The 25896-nt window shown below is 38.6% G+C and overlaps 1 protein-coding gene across 10 annotated transcripts in view; it reads left to right on the forward strand.

The window, feature by feature from the left end:
• Positions 1-25896, forward strand: part of Birc6 (baculoviral IAP repeat containing 6) — a 186133-nt gene that overhangs the window by 8774 nt on the left and 151463 nt on the right. For all 10 annotated transcript variants that reach the window (XR_008721423.1, XM_055618178.1, XM_055618192.1 and 7 more), the window contains exons 2-4: positions 9291-9472; positions 11937-12074; positions 22408-22601. Coding sequence is in view for 9 of the 10 variants with exons in the window: in XM_055618178.1 (XP_055474153.1) it covers positions 9291-9472; positions 11937-12074; positions 22408-22601 (514 nt within the window). In the remaining variant the exon portion in view is untranslated. The remainder of the gene's footprint in view (positions 1-9290; positions 9473-11936; positions 12075-22407; positions 22602-25896) is intronic.

Below are 25896 nucleotides of genomic sequence, written 5' to 3' on the forward strand. Positions count from 1 at the left end.
AGAATGAAATATGTAGCTCTATTGGTGCTGAACTCAGAGATCAGTCTGCTTCTGCTTTCCCCACTGCCTGGCCTTGAGAATATTTTTCTTCTTACCAGGTAGACAGAACTTGGAGAAAATTGTGCTAGTCAGGCATGGTGGCACACACCTAGCACCTGGGAGGCAGAGGCAGGAACTCTGTGAGTTCCAGGCAAACCTCATCTAGATAGTGAGCTCTGGTCTACACAGTGAGTTCCAGGACAGCCAGGGCTACTTACAGAGACCTTGATTAAAACAAACAAACAGGAAAGAAATAAAGGAAAGAAAATGATGCAGTGTTTGTAAATCAGAAAAAGATCTTTGTGCTGCACTCTAGCTTCTTTAAAGTTTAGATTTGGTGGGTTTTTTTTTGTTTGTTTGTTTTTTTTTTTGCCTTGTATAGCTTTTGTTTTGCATCAGGTTTGGCCAATTCTAGGCAAGTACTTTACCACCGAGCTACAGCTTGAGCAAGGCTCTTGATTATTAACAGTTAATGTTTCTCACATTTAGTTGTGTGTGCATTGGGTGTATGTGTGAGAGACCTCCACATGACCATCCATGTGGAGGTCAGATGACAACTTTCAGGAGTGGGTACTGTCCTTCTGTGTGTGTTCCAGGGATTGAATTTAGGCTCGATTCCAGTCTGTATGTGCTCTTACTCTGTTGAGACATCTTGTCTGCCAGAATATTGTTTTTTTTTTTTAAGAATATATCCATTTTACACATTTTTATATATGTATATCATGTTCTTCAACCCTGACTATATTTCATTTGATTAGTTTAATCTAGATAGTGGTTCTCAACCTTCCTGATGCTGTGACCCTTTCATATAGATCCTCATGTTTTGGTGACCCCCAGCCATAAAATTATTTTCATTGCTACTTTATAACTTTAATTTTGCTACTGTTATGAATTGTAATGTAAATGTTTTCTGATTTTCTTAGGTGACTCCTGTGTGAAAGGGTCGTTGGACCACTAAAGAGGTTTTGAACCACAGGTTGAGAACTGCTGTTTTAGATGCGATCCATCTTTATGCATATCTGACTGTATTTTTCTTTTTTACTTTACAGAAAAAAGGGTCTCAAGTATTGACCTTGAATAACTATGCAGGGGAGGATGACTTTGAATTTGTCATTGTCCTGCATCTGCCTCCTGAGTACTGGGATTATAGGTTCTGTTTTTGTGCTGCTAAGGATTCCTGCATGCTCTATCAACTAAGCTATATTTGCAGCACCAATAACAAATTCTTGATCAGAGTTGGAGGCCTTCTGAGAAAGTTTTGGAGCCTATTTAATAAAAACAAATTCTTCCAGTGATGGAAAATTTAAATGGTTGAAACCAGTTTTTAATTGTCTGACTAACTTGGTACATGAAGCCTTGCCACGTTCAGTTATTCTTCAAGAAATAAAAACCATGATGTGGACTTGAGGTTTTAGTAGCCCTTAGAAGATAGTTATCTTTTGGGTATATTTAATGTATTTGTTTACTTTTGTTTCCAGAAAAATCATTTAATTTCTTAATGTTTTTCCAAAACGGCTAAAATTGCAAGAAAAGTTAAGTGAATATTATCTGTAGGCATTTCAAGCATTCCAGACAGTCTTTTGTAGCCTAGGTTCTCATCCTCATTTTCAGTAGGCTCTGAACAGTGGCTTTGGGGAGGGAGAGAAGAGGACACTTAGGATGCTCACTCCTCATGGCAAGCATCTGGACGCTTACAAAAATGACAGCACAAGCTCCTTTTGGACCAGGAGTGTGTACTTGGGCTGTTTCACTTGATAGACTTTGCTGATACCAAAATACCTAGTTTATGTCAAATGCTAGCTGTTCTCCCCCCCTCCCCCCTTATAAGGTTTTTTTCAGTTTATTATGTATACAATGTTCTGCGTACATGGACACCTGAACGCCAGAAGAGGGCACCAGATCTCATTATAGATGGTTGTGAACCACCATGTGGTTGCTGGGAATTGAACTTAGAACCTCTGCAAGAGCAGCCAGTGCTCTTAACCTCTGAGCCATCTCTCCAGCCCCTTTCCTTTTTTTTTTTTTTAAATTAGCAAAAATACTTCCCTATAATTACAGAAAGTTTTAAGATCTCTGTTTTATCCATTCTTTCCTTTTTTTTGAGGCAAGGTCTCTATGTAGCCTTGTAGACCAATCTGGCCTTGAACTCAGCGTCCTCATGCTTCTTTTCTTTTCTTTCTTTCTTTCTTTCTTTCTTTCTTTCTTTCTTTCTTTCTTTCTTTCTTTCTTTCTTCTGGCATGAGCCACCTTATATGTATTTTTTTCTCCTTTTCTTAAAAAAAAAAATAGAAATCCTATGTAGTTATCCAAATTTTTACTTTTCCTTCTAGGTTTTCCTAACTCTTGTATCTTTAAAGATGGTCTTGCTCTAACAGAATCTTATCAGACCACTGCAAATTAAGTTAGAGTTTAATTCTTTCCTGGCGGTTAAGAGAACCCTTTCAAAGAAAGTGCTAAGAGTGGTACACAGATATACATGAAAGTAAAATGCCTGTACATATAAAATGATATTTTTAAAAAAGTGCTGAGGTTGTCATTCAGTGGTAGACTGGACTATACTTGCTTAGCATATATGAGGCCCTGGTTTCAGAGCTCAGAGGTAGGGGAAATAAAATGTAGAAAGGGCTGGAAATATAGCACAGGGCAGATAGCTTTCTTAATGTGCATGAAGTGCCCTTGGTCAATCTCCAGGAACCCCCAAAACACAAGGAAAAGATAGAAGTAAAGAAAGGTTGATTTAAGGCTGGAGTGTGAAGATTTGGAAGGCATTGGTGTTCACCAGAAGCCCAATCTGCTAGTTAAGCAGTGGCTACCGTGTTGTTTTTTTTGTGTACTCCCTTAAACCTCAGGCAGCATGTTTAGCCTCTCTGAGTGCTCCATGTGTAACACATGACTCATTTTGTTTATTAGAAAGATTAAATTAATTTCTTGGCCTGTTCACACTCAGCAATATTATTTATATTGGTGTTAAAAACTACAATTCAGTTCAACAAATGTTTATCTGCAAATGGACTTGATACAATGAATTTGGAGCCTCCTTTCCAATCTTCTACCATGTTTGGTGTGCTTTCTTTGAATAGTAGAGGTGTAATACCTCAGTTGAGATGTGAAGGTCAGCAGTTAGTGGGGTGTAGTAGAAACAGAATGAGCAAGAGTTACAGCAACAAATTTTGGAAGTGCATAGTGTTTGTACCAGGCAGTGTGGTGTTGAGTATGTGCAAAGTGTGAAGAAGGGAGGAGTGAGAGCCTAGGCTGTGATATGTACAGTATACACACACATACACACACACACACACACACACACATCACACATACAAAATCACACACACAAAATCACATACACACTTCCGTTATTGCTGTGGTGCTGAGGGTTGAACCCTGAGTCTCACACGTATCAGCCTTTCAACTTAAGTTTTGTTACTGTCATCACATTTAAAGAATTTTAAAGTTTGTTTTATGTGTATGAATATTCTGCCTTCCTGTAAGAATATATCTCAGATTCCCTGCCTGGAACTGGACTTACAGACAGCCATGTGGGTGCTTGCAATTGGACCCTGGTCCTTTTGAAGAATAGCCAGTGCTCTTAAACAATGAGCAAACTCTCCAAGCCCATCTCTGTTGTAAATAAAAATGGTGTTTGGTTAAATAATGTTATTTACTAGTCTTATAATTATCATGGTGATATTATTAAACCCATTATCACAATCAAATGAAGGCCAGACACCTGTTAGATTTTGTAATTGTCTTATTTACTTTGGGCTGGGCAAATATTTCACCTACCCTGTTTCAATAACCTCATCATCCACCTCCCAGCCCCCATCCAATCCCTCTAAACCGTTCCTAACTCATCCATAACCTTTTAAATACTTATATTTTTATCTTGGTGGTTTTTTTTTTTTTTTTGTTTTGTTTTGTTTTCATCCATGCTATTCTTGGAGTCTTTCTACTAACCCATGTGGTTTCTGCTCCATGCTGATCTATCATGGTGGTCTCCTTCTTTCTGTTCTTTTCCCATCCACCTGTCTCCCTTCCCACCTCTCATTCTCCTGTTTCCAAAGGCCAAACATGTAGCCATGTTTTAGGCCTTTTAATCAACCAGTTAGGAATAATGTCTTAGACAGGTTTACACAACAAGGATAGGTGTATCCAGGCAGTAACCAGATCTTGATGGCCAATAATTAGTATCAAAATACAAGCATCAGACCAATCCCCAACACTCCTCACTTTGTTTTATGGGTTTGTTTAATGCTTTATTTCCTTAATTGTCTTTCCAGTGGGAATTGGGAGAGACATATATAATTATATCTGTATAGAAGTGGAAAGCTCTAGCTATGTTGAAGTTGTTGATTATTTAGTATTTAGTCCTTAGAAATGTTAGTTATGAGAGTATTAGTAGCACATAAACTGCAGATTTCTGTAATGTAATCCCATGTAAAGACATTAAACAGGTGAGCATTCTATTGCTTATGGCTATGAAAAGGGTGTCTTTGGCAAATACCTTTGAATTAGCATCTTTAAAATGGGCTAATAATACTTATGCAGATAATATCATTTGAGAATATAATGTAGAAACCTTTTTAAGCTGCAGCACTTTAAATAGAAGGAATGGTAAGTGGGCGCAGTGGCGCACACCTGTAATCCCAGCACTTGGGAGGCAGAGGCAGGCAGATCTCTGTGAGTTCCAGGCCAGGCTGGTCTAAAAGCAAGTCCAGGACAGCCAAGGCTACACAGAGAAACCCTGTCTGGAAAAACCAAACCAAACCAAACCACCACCACCACCACCACCGCCAAATGGACACAGAATGGCCACAGGCCACTGGAGGTACAAGTAAGAAGAATAAACTAAGTACTTATGAGATAGTCTGACTGTCAGATTTCCAAGAAGCAAGGCGTGATTGTGACTCATTTTAAGGGTTGAGTTAGGCATGTGTGTCAGAATAACAAGGTAAACTTACCCTTTGTTTTTTTTGAGAAAATGATACGCATTATAGAGTGAGGAAGATGGAACTATTTCCTTTGAGACTTATTATGAAATTAAAAGCAGAAATTAAAGCTTCTTGATTTGTTACTACTCCTCTTTGCCTTATGAAGTAGAAGAAAGACAAGCATATGGCACCATAAAGGTGTTAGTCCTGTATTCCTCTATAGTCACTGAGGGGCTTTCTATGGGCTTTAAATAATGGTCTGGAGTAGAGTCCTGGTGTGCTTTTTGTTTTCCTCTAAAAATATGCTAGCTGATCCTGTTGAGTAACTGGGCTTAGGACTTTGCCTTTGAATAGAAGACCTTTACTTGATATGTTTAGGGTAAATGACAGTTTTTGTTTGTTGAGGAAGGATATAGCACAGACTGTCCTCACTTTTGATCCTCCTGCCTCCTCCTCAGTACTGAGATTACTGGTGGTTGCCAGCATGTCCTGTTCATGGGGTGCTGGCAGTAGAACCTGGAGCATTTTGCATGCTAGGGAAGCACTCTTATCAACTGAGCTATACCCCTAATATTTATTAGAATTGAATTTGTCCTTAAACATTTTTTTCTTTTAGAAAAACTTCCTAAGTTTTTGTTAGTAAAATATGTCCAATAGAAAATTGTATGTTGTGACTATATTTAAAATATGCCTATAAGCAGTAAGCTATATGGCAAAGGTTCAGTTTCTGTTGTTTTTAATTTTTGTTACATATTTTTGTGGTACTGGGCATTGGTTGACTCTGGGGCCTGTTGCATGCTAGGCAAGCACTCTGCTACTTAGTTTCATCCCTTGCCAATTAGTTACGTTCACAGCCCATCCACATACTTGTTTATTTGTTGGTTTGTTCATGATACAGGGTCTTGCCCTGTAGCCTAGGCTGGTCTCAAATTTATGTTCCTCCTGTTTCAGCCTCTCAAGAGCTTCGATTAAATGGGTGCACCACCCTTCCTGGCTTGGCTACTTTTTTTTTTTTTTTTTTTTTTTTTGGTGTTTATTTCTTTTGATTGGTTTTTAATTAACTAAGTCTTCTGATAGTTTTTGTTTTCCTTTTCTTTTTTTCTGAATCAAATGTTACTGTTGCAAAAAAGAATGATCTTATAGTGAGGAGGAAGGAAGAAAAGATGAGGGAGCGTAGCAAATCTTTCATTCCTGAAAGTGTATGTTTTATGGTGTATTAGAAAGGAACTTCACCTCATTGGAGCTTAGTGTATTATAGTAAAAGGTTTTAAAAGTCATACAGAATAGTTGACTTATTAAAAGACATTGTGAAGTTCTGGGAATATAGTTGTTATAGTACTTGTTTTTTTCCCACAGCTCATGGATGGAGGCAGGCAGGCGGGGTGGGGGAAAGAGAGAGAGAGAGAGAGAGAGAGAGAAAGAGAGACAGACTGACTTACTGACTGACTGTGTAGTTTACCAGGTGGTAATAAATAGCAAACAGAACATTTTAGTTGGTATGATATAAATATCAGGTGGCTAAAGCAGTATGTGAGAACTAGTTTCTGTATCTGATGTTGTTCAAAGATTCCAGAACCATCTGTAAATAAATTGTTGCTGTTTTACAATGTTGCCAGTTGAGAAGTAACTCAGCTGCATATCAGCACAATTCTATTTGGAGTATGGATTTCCATTTGCAGCTCATGTCTGAAATACTATTTAGGACTTAATATAGATAACATACATTTCCAGAATGCCACACAGATCCTTTGTCATTCCTCACATAGCCAATATATATATTTTTTAAGGTGGTCCAGGCCAAACTTCATCTAGCTCTTTCTGTGTACTCCTGCAGCAGATAGGCCATGACAGAGTTCCATAGAGAGCGCCACTGCTTGTCTCCCCATTATTCTGCCCTTTTTAGTCCCCATATTGTGCTTTAGCATGAACAGTGTCCTGGGAGAAAATAAAACCTGTGTTCTGAGGTGCTGAGAGACCTAATTATGACAGTGTGTATAACAAAAGATCCTTTTTCCCTTGCTGGGAGCAGTATTGCATCTTAGAATGAACACTATCCATGGGACATTTTCAGTAGTGATTATACTTTGAAAACTTTCTTAGTGGGGTTTTTTGGTTCATGTCTGTGGTCTTAGTGTACTTGGGAGGCTGAGACAGGAGTTTGAGGCTAGCCTAGGTCATACATTAAGTATTACAGTTTATGCTTTCTGTAGTGTACTGGAACTGAATTGCACAGTACACAGCTTTTCTGGTGGTGCTGGAGACTGAACTCGGGGACATAGTAGGCAAGGACTGTGATTGCAGTATACCTTGACCCAGTATGTACAATTTTTGATCTAGATTCCTGGGTTAGTGTGCCTTTATAATTTATTAAAGTTATGCATATTGCTTGTTGGGTTTTATTTTTGAATAATGTTCCATTGTTACATACTACTTGTTTAAGCCAGCTATTCTGAAGCATATTTGGTTATTTTCAGTGTTTGATGATTTTGAGTCTTAAACACCTGAATGTGAACGTAGGGCTTTCTGTCTTCCAGCGTAATATAGAGGCACTTTAGGAAGTGCATACTTAACATTATTTTTAAAAAGCTGTCAACTACTGTGACCGCATGTTGCATTTTCATTAGAAATCTGTAAGTTCTATTCCCATTATGTTTTTGCCAGCACTTCATAGTGTATGTATATTGTGAAGATGTCTGTATTATGTGCTACTTAGTCAGCTTTTTGACACGATAACAAATACCAGAGACAGTCAACTTAAAAGTAAATAGATTTATTTAGTAAGTTTTAGAGGTTTTTAAATTTTTTTTAGTTTTCAGTTTTTGAGACAGGGTTTCTCTGTGTAGCCATGGCTGTCATGGAACTCACTATGTAGACCAGGTTGGCCTGAAACTCGGATATCTGCGTGCACCAAGCTGGGATTAAAGGTGTGCACCACCACAGCCAAGCTATAGAGGTTTTAGTGTTTGGGCTTGATGGAACAGAATTCCATCAAGTCAGAACTTTTGGTGGCTGAGGAGTAAAGAGAGAAAAGGAAGATCCACAGTCTCCTTCAAAGGCCTGAAGTGGATTGTGGTTTCACAGTCACAAGGTACCACCACTTCCCAGTGGTGCTTTCATTGGAAGCCATGTGTATACTCCATAGACTTTTGGAGGACGCTTCATATCAGATTTTAGCACCACTCAGAGTAATCTGTATATTCTTTGCAATTGTTGTCAAAAATCTTAATGATTTTTTTTAAAGAAATACAAAAATCTATCTTAAAATGCATAGGAAATCTCAAGGGACCTTGGATATTCAAAGCAATCTAGGAAAAAGACAAAAATTGATTAGGGATGTAGCTTACAGTCAGTACAGAAGATTGGTAGAGTTACACTTTCTGAACACAAGGCTAAACTGCAAAGCTACAGTAATTAAAACAGTGTGGTACTGAGGAAGGGGACATGGCTCAGTACAGATCTTGACTAGTATGCACAAGTGCTGGCTTGGGTCTTCAGAACTGCAAATGCAAACAGTGTGATACTGATATAAAGATATATAGAGTATGATGGAATGGATAAAGAGCCTAGAGATATATCCTTCAACATAATGGTTTATGTTTTGATAAGGGGTCAAATCCATTATTTGGGGTAACGTTAATTTATAACAGATAATTCTGGGAAAACTGGTTGATTGTGCATGCAGACTACCCCTTTTCCTTAAGAGGAAAAGAATATTATGTGAGAATAGTATTGTAGAAATAACTTTCCTGCAGTTCCTTTAACTCTATCACTTTAAATTGTTTTACCACATTTGCTCCTTTTCTCATGTAGATGTACTTGTTCCCCCCACCCCCCATGTGGTGTGTTACTTTTGTAGAATAGGGAATTTTGCTTCTGCCTCAGCCTCCTGTTTGCTGGGATTGCAGTTTTGTGCTGCCATACTTGACTGTATTGACTGTATGGCAATCTTTTACAGCAGCAGTGTAACGACCAAGTTTTACTCAGTTTCTGTTGAGAGTGACCATAGTTCAAACTCCAGTCTATTCTTTTGTTTTGCTTTTTGAGACAGAATTTCTCTGTATAACAGAGCCCTGGCTCTCCTGGATTTAGGCTGGCTTCAAACCCACAGAGATCCACCTGCCTCTGCCTCCTGAATGCTGGGATTAAAGGCATGTTCACTATCATGCCCAGGCTTCTCCAGACTTTCTAATCAGATCTTTCTTTCCAGTTCAGTGTCTCAACCAGGCTTGTATATCACAATTCACAAACAGTTGATCAGTGAACATATATTTTTAATGTGTTGTTGGTTTTAAAATCTTAATTGTTGAATTTTTGTTCTTTTACCAGCTAAACCAGGTGGACAAGTGAAATGTCAGTATATTTCTGCTGTGGATAAAGTTATATTTGTGGATGATTATGCAGTAGGCTGTAGAAAGGACCTTAATGGAATCTTGTTACTGGACACTGCTCTGCAAACTCCAGTTTCAAAGCAGGATGATGTAGTTCAGCTTGAACTTCCAGTCACAGAGGTAAGTAGAACAAGTGCAGTGTGTGCCTCTGACCTCTGGGTATTAAGTGAATTAAGTTGTCTTTAGGACATTGTTCATAAGTTGTGCTTTAAGGACATTATATGTAGTTACTCCCATAAAAACAAAGGATTGAGTCATGAATCACACCTTTAAATACTTATCTTTCTTTGCATAATTAATTGATGCTGTTGAAGTGCTGTTTTAGGTGTGAACTCTTCTTTAGCCACAGGATAAACAGCTGTAACAGACTCCCAAATACAGTGAATTAATAAACAAAATAGCTTATATGTAGTAATAGCCCCGGGGTAGGTAGGGCCCACTCTGCCAGCCTCGGTGCTTAGGTTACCTGGTGGGTTGTAGACAGTTGCTTCAAATCCCATTATTTAAGTCTTAGGCCACCAGTGGTTCACATCTTTTCTTTCTCCCCATTTCTCTCCCTCTCCTCCTTTCTCTTTCACCTGTGTTCATTCTGCCTGTCTCTTCTCTCACCAACATCCCCTCCCTTCCTACATTTTCATTTCTCCTTTTGCTCTTCTACCCTTCTTCATCTCTCCCCAAACCCTTTTCATATTTACCCTGTTGGGCATGATTTAGTTAAATGGTATACCAAACCTAAAAAAGAGTAGAAAGTTTTGAGACAGCATCTCATATAGCTCAGGCTGGCTTCAAGCTTATTCTGTAGTCAAGAATGACTTCGATCCATTTGCCTCCGCCTCTCACACGAGGGAGGATAGGCATGTGCCATCACACTTGAAACTCTTTCTATCCTCAGACTCATAGAGATCTGTCTGCCTCTGCCTCTTGAGTTGTGGGATTACAGTTCGAGGCAACACATTTGGCTTTATTTTATTAAAAACTGTTTTGTTTTGTGTTTCAAGACAGAGTTGTCTTTTTTTTTTTTTTTTTTCAAAGTAGCTCTGCTGTCCTGGACTGACTTTGAACACCAGGCTGGCTTCCAACTCAGAGAAATCCTCTTGTGTCTGGGATTAAAGGCATGCACCACCACCTGTGGCTTTGTTTTTTTTTCTTGAGACAGGGTTTCTTTGTTGTAGCTCTGGTTGTCCTGGACTCGCCCTGTAGACCAGGCTGGCCTCGAACTCACAGTGATCCTCCTGCTTCTGCCTCCCGAGTCCTGGGATTAAAGCACGTGCCACTACTACCTAGCAATACACTATATTTTGATCATAGTCTTTGACCTTCCCCAGCTGTTTCCACATTTTCCACACCTTACTTTCAACCCTTCTTTATCTTTTCTCTCGTTTTAGAGACAGAAAATAAGAAAAGAATCCATTTTGCGTTGGTCAGCTATTCATGGGCATGAAGCCTGTCCCGGAGTATGGTTAATATACCCAGTGACACTGACTTTTTTCTCCCCCCTTGCTCAGAAGATATCAGTTGTAAATAGCTTCTTGGATAAGGGTGGGAATTTGTGTCCACTTCCTCTCCTGTGTGTTTTTCTTAATGCTAAATAAAGTATATTCACGTAGGATTGTAAGTAATATTGTTTAGATTGTGGAACATGTAGGAAGCTTTGGGTTTTAGCCCCATTACTGAGGAAAAAAATAAATAAACTTAGATTTCATAGTTTACAATCTTTTTCTTTTCTTTTTTTCTTTTTTTTTTTTTTTATTGTTTTGTTTTTGTAGTTTTGTAGCCAGGGCTTTTCTATATGGTCTTGGCTATCATAGAACTTTTTGTTGACCAGGCTGCCCTTGAACTCAGTGATTTGCCTGCCTCTGTCTCTTGAGTGCTTGGATTAACCATCACCGCCACTGGGCGAGTATTTTAGTAAAAATACTTTAAAATTATATTTACTTATTTGTGTTTGTGTCCATGGCACACATGTGTGGAAATCAGAGGAAAACTGGCTTGTGTCTGTCCTCTCCTTTTACCATGTGAGTCTCAGGGATGGAGTTCAGGTCAAGTTTGGTGGCAGTTATGTTGATCTGCTGAGCTATCTCCTTGGGCTGTAAATATTTTTTAGATAATAATCATTATAAACATTCCTCTTTAGCTGGCATTTACTGTATTACAGTAGTTTTGGCAGTTAACTATGAAGTTCTAGAACTGGTTTGATGATTTGTAAACAGATGATTTTCCTTGTATCAACCATGGAGGAGTTGAGTTTTAGTCGGATCTGTGGATAGCATTGCTGAGGCCTTTCATACTATTTGTTGAATGGGTTAGTGTAAAAGAATCTTTTATTTGTGTTTAAAAAGTTGGAATCATGTTTTGTTTTTGCTCATAGTTTCAGCTTTTTTATTTTTTTAATTTATGGTAATTACTGTATAGATGTATTGACCTCTGGCTACTACACCGAATGCTTTGCCTCATTTAAATGATTATTTAGGTTTATATAAAATTAATTGTAAGGTTAAGCTTTCTATAGTTAAAACTATCACAAAGTAGCTAAACAAAAATCTATTTCACTGTGTTTAACTTTGCTTTTTTTTTTTAAATACAGGCACAGCAGCTCTTATCAGCTTGTGTAGAAAAGATAGATGTTTCTAGTACAGAGGGTTATGATTTGTTCATCACACAGCTCAAGGATGGTTTAAAAAATACATCTCACGAAACTGCAGCAAACCATAAAGTTGCTAAGGTAAGAAAGTGCATTTGTGGCTGTCTTGGAGGGGGCTCCTCTGTTGCTCTTCCTGCCCTGCTCCTCTAGAGGTGTTCTAACTAGTCTTTCTCTCCTTTAAGAGAAAGAACATCTTCTATGATAAAGTTGAAACTCCAGTGTTTCTGTGTTGTTGACATTGAGCCCACAGCCTCAGATAGGCTAGTGCTCCACCATTGAGTTATATTTATGGCTAGCTAAAAATCATGTTGTTGATGGTTACTTTTTTGGGAAAAAAAAAAAAAAAGGTTTATTTATTTAATGCTTATAGATGTTTTGCCTTCATGTATGCTTGTGGACCATATGCATGCAATACCCATGGGGCCCAAAAGAAGGCATTAGATCCCCTAGAACTACAGTTACAGACAGTTGTTAGTCATCATGTGGATTCCGGGAATTGGACACAGGTTCTTGGGAAGTTCTCTTAATTGTTGAACCATCTCTTCAGCCACTAAACCAGTTTATTCCTTTTTTTTCTTTCTCTTGCGATCATATATAATATATATAAATATATAATTTTTTCTTTTAAGTATCTATTTCTTGCATCTATTCTTGTGCAACACTTATGTTCTTGGTGCTCAAGGAGGCTGGAAGAGGGCTTTGGATCCCTAAGAATTGGAGTTACACATGTTGTGAGCTACCCTATGGATGTTGAGAATTGAACCTGGGTCCATTGGAAGATCACTAAGTGTTCTTATCCACTTAAGCCATGTCTTCAGCCTTTTAAAGTTTATTTTTAATTTTTTTCTTTCTTTTCTTTTTTTTTTTTTTTTTCCAGACAGGGTTTCTCTGTGTAGAGTTGGCTATCCTGGAATTTGCTGTGCAGACCAGGCAGGTCTTGAACTCACAGAGAAATCTACCTGTCTTCCCTCCCTCCCCCCAAGTGCCGGCATTAAAGGCAGGCACCACTACTGCCTGGCCTTTTTTTTTTTTTTTTTTTTTTGGAGACTGAGTTTCTCTGCAAAGGCCTGGCTGTCCTGGAACTCATTGAATACCAGGCTGGCTCAAACTCAGATTTGCCTGCCTTTGCCTTCTGAGTGCCGAGATTAAAGGTGTGCGCTGCTGCTGCTGCTGCTGTCACCACCCCCCATTTAATATTTGTGAGCTGTTTGCTTATGTGTACCTAGGGCTTCTGTGAATCATCCTTAGTGCATTGTATTGATGGAGAAGCTGAGGAATGAGCTTTTCTTAAGTTCTGAGCTTAGATGAGAATGGGAACATATCTATGGAAATGGGGTCATTTGGTTTTTCTAAAAATTAAACTTCTTGTGTGTATGTGTGTGTGTGGTGTGTGTGAGAGAGAGAGAGAGAGACTGAGACAGAGAGACTCATGCATGCTACATTGCTTGTAAGAAAAATAAGCTGGGAGTCAGTCCTTTTTTTCATGAGTTCTGGGGATTGAACTGATCATCAGACTTACTGGCAAGCACCCTTGAGTGCTGAACCATTTCATCAGTACCATTTTGTCTTTCTTTTTTCGCTTCCTTTCCCCCTTTCCCTTTTCTCCCTTCCCTTCTTCTCTTCTTCTCCCCCCCTTCTCCTTTCCTTAACTCTTTTCCCCATTCTCCTGTTCTTTTGAGGTAAGACCTCAGTGTGCATCCCTGATGTCTTGAGATTATTGATCGTGTTTTACTCTCCTGAGTATTTGGACCACAGGCCTGTGGCAACACACCCTGTTTTGTGTTTTTCTTTGAAATTTATTTTTGGTAAGTGTAGGGGAAGAGTAAAATTTTTGTATATAATTAATTTATATTTTTCTTAGGTTTTTCTCTAAGTTGTAAGTATAATAGATAATGACAGATAAGAGGTTGAAATTAGAAGCTGTTTTCCTGAAAGTAAATTTTCCATTCACACTTTCAAGCACAGCTATGATCTAACTTATATAAATGGTCTTGTCTATTTAACTTAGGCTTTGTCTTTGGTATGATTTCATGCCCATCCTTAGGGAGAGATATGGAATCTTGTAAATGCTTGCATGCATGCATTCATTCATTCATTCATTCATTCATTCATTTAGTGGGAGGTAGAGTCTGTATATTCCAGCCTAGTGTCATACTCATGACTCTCCTGCTGCATTCCCCTGATACTGGGATTTCATATATACATTGTCATGCCTGCCCTAACATTTGCATTGAATTTTTTTTTCTTTTTACTAGTTCGTAACTCCAGCAAGGAAATATAATTTAGGAAAACATAAGTTATACTGTGAATTTCAGTAGAAAGACTTTATTATAAGAAATTATTTAAGAGCAGAAGACATGGCTCAGAGATTAAGAGCGCAGGCTGTTCTTTCAAAGGTCATAAGTTCAATTAGCAACCACATGGTGGCTCCTAACCATCTGTATGAGATCTGGTGCCCTCTTCTGGTGCACAAGTAGAATGCTCTGTAAATAATAAATAAATAGATCTTAAAAAAATTAAATTGATTTAAGAAGTGTTGTTGAGCTGAACAGCAGAAAAGAAGCTGTGACACAAAACTAATAACTACAGAACGCAGGGAAAGAGACAGGCTAGGACTGTTGGGATGAGACGTTACTGTAACCACATTGATGTTCTAGTGCTGTGCTCTTTCTTGCAGTATCTGAGAGAGCTTCCCACCTCCATCCCCACCTCCATAGCTCTAACGTCTTCTGTAGGAAAGATTGGTGTTAGAACACAGTAACTGGGGGTTAACTGTAGGGCTCAACACAGCTGGAGTAAGTTTTTTTTTTTTTTTTTTTTGTGGTGCTGCAAATCATTTTGGTGAGTAAGCTTTTCATTTATGAACAAGTTAGATTTGGAAACTAAAATTTTCATTCTGTTTCTGTTAGCATTATGTTACTTTTAAATATTTGTATGTGTGTGTGGTCCTAATGGTGTACATATGGGTTCTGCAGAAGTCAGAAATCAGTTCTTTCATTGTATTGGTTCTATGGAGTGAATTCAGGTCTTTCGACTTAGTGACAAGAGCTTTGTTCCTCAAACCATTGTGCTGGCCCTCAAATCTCCCCCCCCCCAACACATTTTTCCAGTTACATAGGCTAATGCCTTTAAGCTAGGGTTGAGTATATGTTGGGCTCAGTTTCATGAGTGCTGGAATGATAACAGTGTACTATATCATGCTAAAGCTTAATTTCATCTGTTTTTGTGTGGTAGTGCTTGAATTTGTACAGTGTGCATGTTTGTGCTTGTGTGTGCAGAGGCTAGAGGTCAACTTTTAGTGTAGTCTTCTTTTAATCTTCACTGAGTCTGGAACTCACCCATGTGGTTTGGCTGGCTAGCCAGTGAGCTCCAGGAACTCCCCTGAACCCTCCATCCCAATGTTTGGTTACAGACATATAGCTCTGCATATGGCTTTCCTGTAGGTGCTAGGGATCTGAATTCAGATCCTCCACTTATTTGATAGTCACTTTACTGACTGAGCCATCTCCCCAACCCTAAGGCTTTTTCTTAATAAATCTGAACTTAACTTTATTAAAAACAAACATTAAACAAAGCAAAACAACAACAACACAGTGTTTCAAGTAGCTAGAGACACTCTAGAGTTCCATGAAGGTTCTTCTTTGTCTCATTACTCAGTACCAAGCCAGTTTTCCCTTCTTAGTTTTAGTCATGTGATTGTTTGTTCATTTAGTAGCAGAAGGAGCTTAAAATTGCTGGGCATCAGGAGCCAATTTGTTGGAACGATCATGTTCTTGGTGGAATTTTCTTCTAAGACAAATCGAGCTGTGTAGCTTAAAGTGTAGAAGGAAGAAGAAAAGCCTGTGCCTACCTAGCTCTGTTGAATAGTGCACATGTTGGAATACACTGTCTTGTCTTAATTGTATTATGAGTCTATGATTAGAGTCCTGTGATGTGGACCTCTGACCTTTCAGGGGGTTACTGTAGTTAGTGTTAGCTGTTAATGACTATGTATCATAGATTACCTTTTTTCTTAGGACACCTCTTTATGGATGATGCCATGGTAAGACAGTTTCATAGGTAAGAGCCCATTACTGGAACTTTTTTTTTTCTTTGACATGGCTTCATTGGTCAGAGGTGAAGTCTAGAACACCAGGTTGATATAGAAGATATTCTATACCACAGCATATGTAAGATTATGGAAGAAGCATTGTGAGCTGAGCAGGTACATGTACACACACAAAATGCATTTACAACAGTGAAACAAATAATCTGGCTAGATTTATCCAGTATAATCAACCTGGCTAGCTGGCTGTCTCCCCTGAAAAGTAGCCGGTGGCCTGGTTAGTCTTTGTGAGGAAATTCAAGTTGTTGGACCTGTGTGTAGCTACCATTTCCTGCCTGGCCCCTTAAATAGTGACTCATTAAACCAGCATTGGAAAGGCTAGGGAGGCAATTCATTTTTCATTTCCTCTCCTGAGTTCTTGTGTAGTTTACACGTCATTTCATATTGTTTCTCTTGAGATCTGTCTTCGACTTTTCGACTTACTTGTTCTTTCTCTCTCTGCTTGCTTTCTTTTTTCTTTCCTTTCCTTTCCTTTCCTTTCCTTTCCTTTCCTTTCCTTTCCTTTCCTTTCCTTTCCTTTCCTTTCCTTTCCTTTCCTTTCCTTTCCTTTCCTTCTTTTCTTTTCTTTTCTTTTTTTTAAGACATGGCTTTTCTGTGTAGTCCTGGCTGTCCTGGAACTCACGCTGTAAACCAGCCTGGCCTTGAACTCAGAGATCTACCTGCCTTTGCCTCCCTAATGCTGGGAATAAAGGCACACCCCATCACCAACCCACTTCCTTTTTTTCTTACTTTTTGTATTTATACATTTTGTTTGCTTATGAGCCATGAGTGTATGGAGGTCAGAGGAACACTGCTGGGTGTCAGTTCTCTCTTACCATGTGGATCCTGGAGATCACACTCAGGTCATCAAGCTTTAGTGGAAAGTGCCTTTACTGCTGTATTTATTGTTGTGAAGCTTTCATATCCTTATCATTTCAAGTGCCCTTTCCATTCTACTAAAACATTAGCTACTATATACTAGTAGTGAGAGTTTTTATACAGCTATCTGTCTTATGATTAGGTGTTGTTTTTCTGCAACCAGTAAGAAGCCAGAAACTATTTCTCCCATGGAGGGTGGTTGTATGAATGGTTGTGATTCAAGATTCTTCTGTTCTCTTGGAACAGTTAAGATTGGCCAGGGTTTCTGACAGCATCAGTACTTGTCAGAGGTGTGTTGGTACCACTGAATTACTTTTAAGGAAAAATGGCAGTAGAATTTGTTTTATGTGCTGCTTAAAATGTGCAGCCTCTTTATTTATTTATTTTTATTAATTACACTTTATTCACTTTGTATCCCCCATAAGCCCCTCCCTCCTCCCCTCCAAATCCCACCCTCTCTCCCCCTTCTTCACACATGCCCCCTCCCCAAGTCCACTGATAGGGGAGCTCCACTTCTCCTTCCTTCTGATCTTAGTCTATCATATCCCATCAGAAGTGGCTGCATTGTCATCTTCTGTGGCCTGGTAAGGCTGCTCCCCCCTCAGGGGGAGGTGATCAAGGAGCAGGCCAATCAGATTATGTCAGAGGCAGTCCCTGTTCCCATTACTATGGAACTCACTTGGACACTAAACTGCCATGGGCTACATCTGTGCAGGGGTTCTAGGTTATCTCCATGAATAGTCCTTGGTTGAAGTATGAGTCTCTGGGAAGTTCCCTGTGTTCAAGTTTTCTGGTTCTGTTGCTTTCCTTGTGGGGTTCCTGTCCTCTCCAGATCTTACTATTTCCCACATCTTACATAAGATTCCATGCACTCTGCCCAACAGTTGGCCATAAGTCTCAGTGTCTGCTTTGATAGTCTGCAGGGCAGAGTGTTTCAGAGGCCCTCTGTGGCAGGTTCCTAGGTTGTTTCCTGTTTTCTTCTTCTTCTGATGTCCATCCTCTTTGCCTTTCAGGATGGGGATTGAGTGTTTTAGTCAGGGTCCTCTCTTGATTAGTTTCTTTAGATGTATAGCTTTTACTAGGTTTATCCTATGTTATATGTCTCTGTGAGTGAGTACATACCGTGTGTGTCTTTCTGCTTCTGGGACAGCTCACTCAGGATGATCCTTTTCCAGGTCCCACCATTTACCTGCAAATTTCATGATTTCCTTATTTTTCATTGCTGAGTAATACTCCATTGTGTAGATGTACCACAATTTCTGCATCCATTCTTCAGTTGAGGGGCATCTGGGTTGTTTCCAGCTTCTGGCTATTACAAATAAAGCTGCTACAAACATGGTTGAGCAAATGTCCTTATTGTGTACTTGAGCCTCTTTTGGATATATGCCTAGAAGTGGTATGGCTGGATCTTGAGGAAGCGCTATTCCTAGGTGTCTGAGAAAGCGTGTGCAGCCTCTTTATAGCTTAATAATTCAAATAAGGCAGCATGCTCAAATATGCTAAGTTTTGGCATTATGAGGTGATATTCTGATGTGTTGGATCCACAGAAACTTCACCAAGGCTGTACATCCCTAAGTTTTCTTGGGGAAATTACTGACCTTTTCTGGCCTGCTGTATCTTACTGATGCATTTAAGTTCTTAGCTATTCTGTTTTCCAGCTTGATATTAATGGCTATGGAATATATCAGGATGGTAAAAATTTTTACAAGCTGGATTACACTAAAGAGCATGAGACATGGTCTGAATGTTGAAATTATGAAGACTCACTGTGTTTCCTGCCAGTTAAAAGTAGTTAAAAGTAGTTTTTAAGATTACCACCAACAGTTTTCAGACAGAATTTTACAACTGCCTACTAGATTTCTGAGAATTAAACATTTTTTTAAAACATTTTTTTGTTTGCTTGTTTGTTTGAGACAGGGTTTCTCTGTATAGTCCTGGCTTTCCTGGAACTCACTATGTAGTCTAGGCTTGCCTTGAACTCACAGAGATCCTCCTGCCTCTGCCTCACAAATGCTGGGATTAAAGGCTTGCACCATGTATCTCATCCTTGGGCTGAGATGTTTAATTACCACACCTGTTATTTTGTAACCCTCTTACCCAGCTGTTAATGTTAGAAATTTCCTGAGGACTAAGTATTGCATTTGTTAATTACTTTTGTAGGAATGGGATGTGCTTCTTGTCCTTTGGTGTCTTACTGATCCTCAGACAAGAGCAGCTTTAGTACGGGTAATTTCTCACTTGTTTGTGCCATGTTTCTTCCAGTTATGTCTTTAGGAACCTGAGAAATTAGTATGGTGTGGATTGGTGGACCCACACGTTTTAGAGACACCTTTGTACCAGAAAGCCATTGATCACATAACAATCACTAGTCCTCACATCAGGGACCACATGAATGTTTGGTTCATTGCTACTTTATTTTATTTTATTTTGTTATTTTTGGTTTCTCTGTGTAGCCTTGGCTGTCCTGGACTTGCATTGTAGACCGCCTGCCTCTGTCTCCCTGAGTGCTGGGATTACAGATGCACTCCACTACGCCTAGCTTCATTGCTACTTTCCTCCAGTCCTTGAGATACTGTCTCACTGCAGCTCATGTCTAGCACTTGTAGGGAATTGCCCAGAAGTCTTTCGGGGGTGGGGGGAACTCCAGGTTATGATTTATAGTAAATAGTTAGAGTTTTACTGTAGGATCTTTTTCAAGTGGGAGTCAGACTTGTTTTGTTTGTTTGTTTTTGGTGCTGAAGACCCCTTCAATGAGTAGGCTTCTCATTTATTAACAGGTTAAGTTTAGAAACTAGGTAAGAAATTTGTATTCTATTTCATTTTTGTGTATGATGTGCATGTGTGTGTGTAGGCATGTTTGTGCATGTATGTGTGCGTAAGCATGTGGAGGCCTGGAGCTGATTTTAGGAATCGTTCTCCATCATTCTTTTGTCCACTGTATGAATTGAAAGCAGGGTCTTAGTCAGACCCAGACCTTACCCATATTGTTGGTCTTTAGAGCCAGGTTGCTCCAGGGATTCCCTGTCGCTTCCTTACCAAAGTGTATTGAAAAGGCAGCTCCACCCAGTGTTTTTATGGGCTTTTGGGGAGGCAAACTCCAGTGCTCAATGCTAGTTCTTGTACTTTTGAGTCATCTTCCTCATTTTTGTGGTGCTGGGAATTGAACCTGGGGCTTTGTGCACAGTAGGCAGGCACCCAGCCATTGAGCTAGAACCCACAGTCTTCGTTCTTGTTTTGCAATTCAAATAGTATTTTTTTTTAACAATAAAAGCTTTCTGGTTATATGGCTTAGTAGTATTATATTAGTATGCCTAGTGTATACTGGACTGAAAAGGGCAGTTTTAATATGTGATCTGGACACAGAACATGAAGATAAAATTAATGTAGAGATTTATTTCTCTAGGTCAAATATAGTTGGAACCTTTATATTCTAGCCCCTCCCCTGCATGCCTTTGTTTTCCATTAGTGTAAGTTGTTTATAATATTAAGTAATATTTTTGTTTGTTTTTGTGATAGGGTCTTTTTATGTAGCTCTGGCTGTCCTGGAACTCACTATGTAGAACAGGCTGACAATGAATTCCCAGAGATCTGCATGTCTCTGCCTTCCAAGTGCTGGGATTAAGGGTGTGTTCCATCATGCCCAGCACTATTTTACTATTTTTTGAAATTACAAATATGTGTGTGTGTATGTTCATGTGAGTTCCAGTGCTCCCAAAGACTGGAAATGTCAGGTCTAGTGCTACAGGCCATTGAGCCACCGGATCTGGGTGCATGAATTTTTATCCCTATCTCCAGCCTCAATAATGTTAACATTTCCTGGATGTTATTGACAGTGGATTTGGGCTGGGACTTAATGTTTGTGACCATAATACTCATAATTACTATTTCTAGGTTATGATGAATACAGACATACATGTGCTAAGATGGATTAAATCTTCCCATAGAACAGTAATGATAATTGTACAATTTCTTCATTCATTCATTCATTCATTCATTCATTCATTCATTCATTCATTCATTCTTGGGTTTTTGAGATAGGGTTTCTCTGTGTAGCATTGGCTGTCCTGGACTCACTCTGTAGAGCAGGCTGGTCTTGAATTCACAGAGACCCACCTGCCTCTGCCTTCCCGAGTGCTGGGATCGCAGGTGTGTACCACTGCGTCCACCTTAATTTCTTTTTATTAATGGAGCCCTTAGTGCCCACTTTGTGCTTAACAAATTGTTCATGCAAGATGAAATAGTTATTTAATTGGTGGGTTATATTATATTGTGCTTTCTTTTGGGGGGAAGAGGATACCTGCCTCGGCCTTGTAAGTGCTGGGATAACAGGTATATCCCATCTTATTTATCTGCTGTCATCTTATTCTAATTTGTCCTTTTCGGAGTAGTTGGGGTTTCAGTAATTTTGTTTTTTGTCAGGCTAGGAATTGAGCTTAGGGCTTTGTTTATGCTGGGCAAGTACTTGGCCATTAATTCATGTAAATTATTTTTAAGCATTAAATAAAAATTTAGCTCTCTGGGTGTGGTGGCACCTTTAAATTCTAGCACTTGGGAGGCAGAGGCAGGTGGATGTCTGAGTTCTAGGCCAGCCCAGTCTGTATAGTGAATTCCAGGACAGGACTATATAATATAGAGACCCTATCTCAAATAAACAGAAACAAACAAAAACCCAGAACAAGCCAAGAAAATTTAAAAAGTTAGTTAAATATATAAATTTATGAGCTGCAATGTGATATTTTGACATATGTATACATTGTAGAGCTATTAAGTAAAATGAAACATTGTATCACTACTGCCTTATAGTTTTGTTTCTTTCTGGTGAAAATATTTGAAATCTGTACTTATTTTAGTATACAGTAGGTTGTTATCTGTGGCCAGCATGCTGTATAAGTAGCATTAGGGAAATAATAGATTGCCAAGTAGGTGATTTGCCAGCTAAATCATAAGCTTTCTGCTACTTTGTATCCTTTGACCAGCATCCCCATACTCTTACAGTAGCTGTGGTCATTTTATTTTACTCTTTGGTTCTATGAGTTAACATGGTATAAATTTCACATGTAAGTGAGATCATTTATTTGTCTTTCTGTTCTTGGCCTATTATAATTAAATTCCATAATGTCCTTCGTGTTTATCCATGTTATCATGAGTGATGGGGTTGCTAACTTTTAAAAGGCTTTTCAGTATTCTTCCGCATGCACTTGTCCACTCACCCACAAACCAAGCTCTTGTCTGTTTATCCACTGATGGAGCCCTTGCTTGCTTATCGTACCTTGGCATTTTAATAAAAGATTTAACCTTTTACTTTGTTGAATATTCTTGCTGTAAACAATAAAGTGATGGTATAATTGACTTTAGGGGATACATGGCTCTTTAGTTGATAGGGAAGGTAAGATTTTGGTTAAAACTGAGGAGAAGTATCTCTTTGCTTATTATATTTCTGTTTTCTTTCAGTGGGCCACAGTTACATTTCATCTTCCTCATCATGTATTGAAGTCTATTGCTAGTGCCATTGTAAATGAACTTAAGAAAATAAATCAAAATGTTGCTGCCTTACCTGTGGCGTCCTCAGTGATGGACAGATTGTCTTACCTCTTGCCCAGTGCTCGGCCAGAACTTGGAGTGGGGCCAGGCCGTTCTGTAGACAGGTAGGACTTTGCTCCTGGGGTAGACTGAGATGGAATTCCTAGGTTTTGGACTAACCAAAAATTACTACAAATCTGATTATGATGAGAATGTTTTCAAAAGTATATTTTTATTTATATGTAAATGTTGTGAGCTGGTTGTTGCTGTTGAACATATCTTAAAATACTCTCTAAGAGAAATCATAAAGGGATTTCAAGATTATATTTTGAAGATTCTAGAGCTGAGTGACTATCTGAGGAAATTTTAAGCCATTATTACTGTTAGGTGTATGGTATTGCGCCATGGATGAAATTTGCTGACCTTTGAGATGAATTCTGACAAATACTGTATAGAAATGTGAGTATAAGTAAAGTGCTTACTGTTTTCATGCAGGAGGAACGCTGTGATATGATCAAGTATGTTGTAACTATCTGTGCAATTCTCAAAGATAAGGAAATATAGGAAGTGGGTATGATTAAAATGCATTGTATGCATCTGTGAAGTTCTCAAAGCAAAAAACTGCTCAAAGCAAAAAAAAAAAAAACAAAAACAAAAAAACCACAAAACCAAATAAATAAATAAATAAATAAATAAATTAATAAATTAATAAATTAATAAATTAATAAAACAACAACTGCAACAAAAACCCTCAGTTCATTGGAGTAGCTTCCTTAAAAATTTTATGCTGTTTGCCCGTGATTTAAACAGCACTATGAAAATCATACCTCTACCATCAATTTCTTTTTCAGATTTGTTCAATTCCTTTTTGGTAAAACTAAAGCTTATAATGTATTTGGTAAAAGTTTGACAAGTTATTTGATATTAAAAGTACTAAAGTTTATTTATTAATGTTATGGAGGGATTTAAAGCCTGAAATTGGCTATTCACATCTTCTGTCTCTTGTGTGACATTTTCATTGGATGAATTGCTTTCTTTGCATTTTCTGAAGTGCATTTATTTATAAGTAATGTATGGTGATGCTACAAGTACAACACTGAATGAAATCATTTCTAACTGAATTATGGCTCTTAATCCATAGTGTGTAGCAGTTTTTTCTTTACAATGTTTATTTGTCCCGTTTATGTTAAGTGTTTTTAATAGGACACAATTTCTATTAATTGCATTAGCAAGTGATGAGGATTTTTATGTGCTAGAGTAATGTTATCTCTATCTTTTTGGCAAATTTTAAGCCACATGAAGTCTGAATATCAGGTGTGAAATGTTATGGCTATCATTAAAACATTGTTGCAGCTGGGCAGTGGTGGTGCAGGCCTTTAATCCTAGCACTTGGGAGGCAAAGGCAGGCGGATCTCTTAAGTTTAAGGCCAATCTATTCTACAGAGCAAGTTCTAGAATAGCCAAGGCTACGCTGAGAAACCTTGTCTCAGAAAAAGTAAGTTCAGGGAACCTGTTTGAAGGGAGCAAAGAAAAAGAAGCTTATGATTAAAGCATGCGTTGTCTGAGAGCCGTGCAGATCTTGAAATCGTAATGACCCTGTAGAGCTAGTTTGCAATTACAGTGCTTTCTTTTTTTTTTTTTAATTTAATTTTATTTTTATTTTTAGTTACAATTTGTTAACTCTGTGTCCCAGCTGTATCCCGCTCCCTCATTCCCTCCCCCTCCCCAACTCCCTCCCTGGTCTCCTCCCTGCCCCTTTCCAAGTCCACTGATAGGGGAAGACCTCCTCCCCTTTCATTTGACCCTGTTTTATCAGGTATCTTCAAGGCTGGCTGCAAAGTCCTCCTCTGCACACCGGTAGGATTTGCTGAAGGAGGCAGAGGCAGGAGGCCAGCTTGGGCTACAGTGCTTTCTAAAGATGCTACTGCATACTGTGATAAGTGTTGTATTTTAGGAAATGAGATTATGAGATAGGATTTTTGTTTTATTTGTAACAAACAATTTACAGAAGGAAGGGCTTATTGTAGCTTATAATTTGAGGCTACATTTTATCATGGGGGCAAGGCATGGCAGGAGCCATTGCATGTACAGTCAGAAATAAGAGAACAGTGAATCCTTGTGCTCAGCTTAGTCTCGCTTTTCATTAACTCTGGAACCCCAGGCATTGGATAGTGCCTTCTAATTCTCTCTTCATTCAAAGTTCTCTGGAAATGCTCTAATAGATATGTCTGAGGGATGTGTTGTGTAGGTGATTCTAAATCTAGTCATATGTTCCTTTTGGGTGTGCTAAAATATCCTCAAATACTAATTTCATGTAGTTTTCAAGTTATTTCATAAATAATGAATCTACAAAGATTTTGGTGGACAAAGTGAGTTAAACTAGCCTTGGCTACACAGGATACTGTCTTAACCTCCACTCTGGTAAATACATACATAACCTATATGTGAAACTTCTTTCTTTCTCTCTTTCTCCCTCCCTCCCTCCCTCCCTCCCTCCCTCCCTCCCTCCCTCCCTCCTGCCTTCCCTCTCTCCTTCCCTTCCTCTCTTCTTCCTTCTTCCTTCCTTCCTTAATATATGCTTAATGCATGCTGGGTAATTGCTTTAAGTTCTAATATTGATGTCCCTCTCCTAGCACATGCTTTTAAAAGTCAGAATGAGTAACCTAGAGCTATATTGTTGAAATACTGCAATATTGTTGAATGTCATGTCTTATTAAGTAATTAATTTTGGAGAGCTGTGGAGAAATGTGTTTTTTGTGATCTCTCTCTTTTATTGTCCTTTCACTTCATATGTATACAGATGTAAGAGCAAGAGGAGGCATTGCTCTTAATGCTTTCTTACTTGAAGTCTTTTGGACTTCAGTTTATTATTGTCTTTTTAAAAAAAAAATCACTTATACCCTGAGTTGTAATTTGGCCCTGTGCGAAGTGAAGCATTTTAACTATGAAAGTGTGACGATTTTACTGTTTTATTTTCTAGAGAGTCTCATTAGGCTATCTTCCAGCTCCTGATACTTTTGCCTTAGGTTCATGAATGCTGTGATTATAGACTGCATTATGTTTTTTAAATTTTGCTAGTTTCTGGCCTTAGTGTTGTGCATATTTAATCCCAGCAGGCATAGGCAGGCTGTAGAGTTTTAAGCTAGCTTAGTCTACATAGTAAGTTCCAGGACAGCCAAGGCTGCACAGTTGATATTCTGTCCCAATCACAATTGAACTGAACTGAAGTAAACAAAACTACTGAAGTTTGCTAGAGTATATAGCTCTCCAGAGGAGGATTTCCATAAAGAAAGATAAAAAAACTGATTTCTAGTCAAAAAGCAACCAAAAAAAGGAAATAAAAATAAAGCACTAATTAAATGTACATTCAGTATAGTGGAGACAGACATGCACTGTTAGCCAGCTTGTGTCTGTCCTAAG

The sequence above is a fragment of the Psammomys obesus genome, unplaced genomic scaffold (genome assembly GCF_907164565.1).
Source record: "Psammomys obesus unplaced genomic scaffold, mPsaObe1.curated_primary_1811, whole genome shotgun sequence".
Taxonomy (NCBI): Eukaryota; Metazoa; Chordata; class Mammalia; order Rodentia; family Muridae; genus Psammomys; species Psammomys obesus.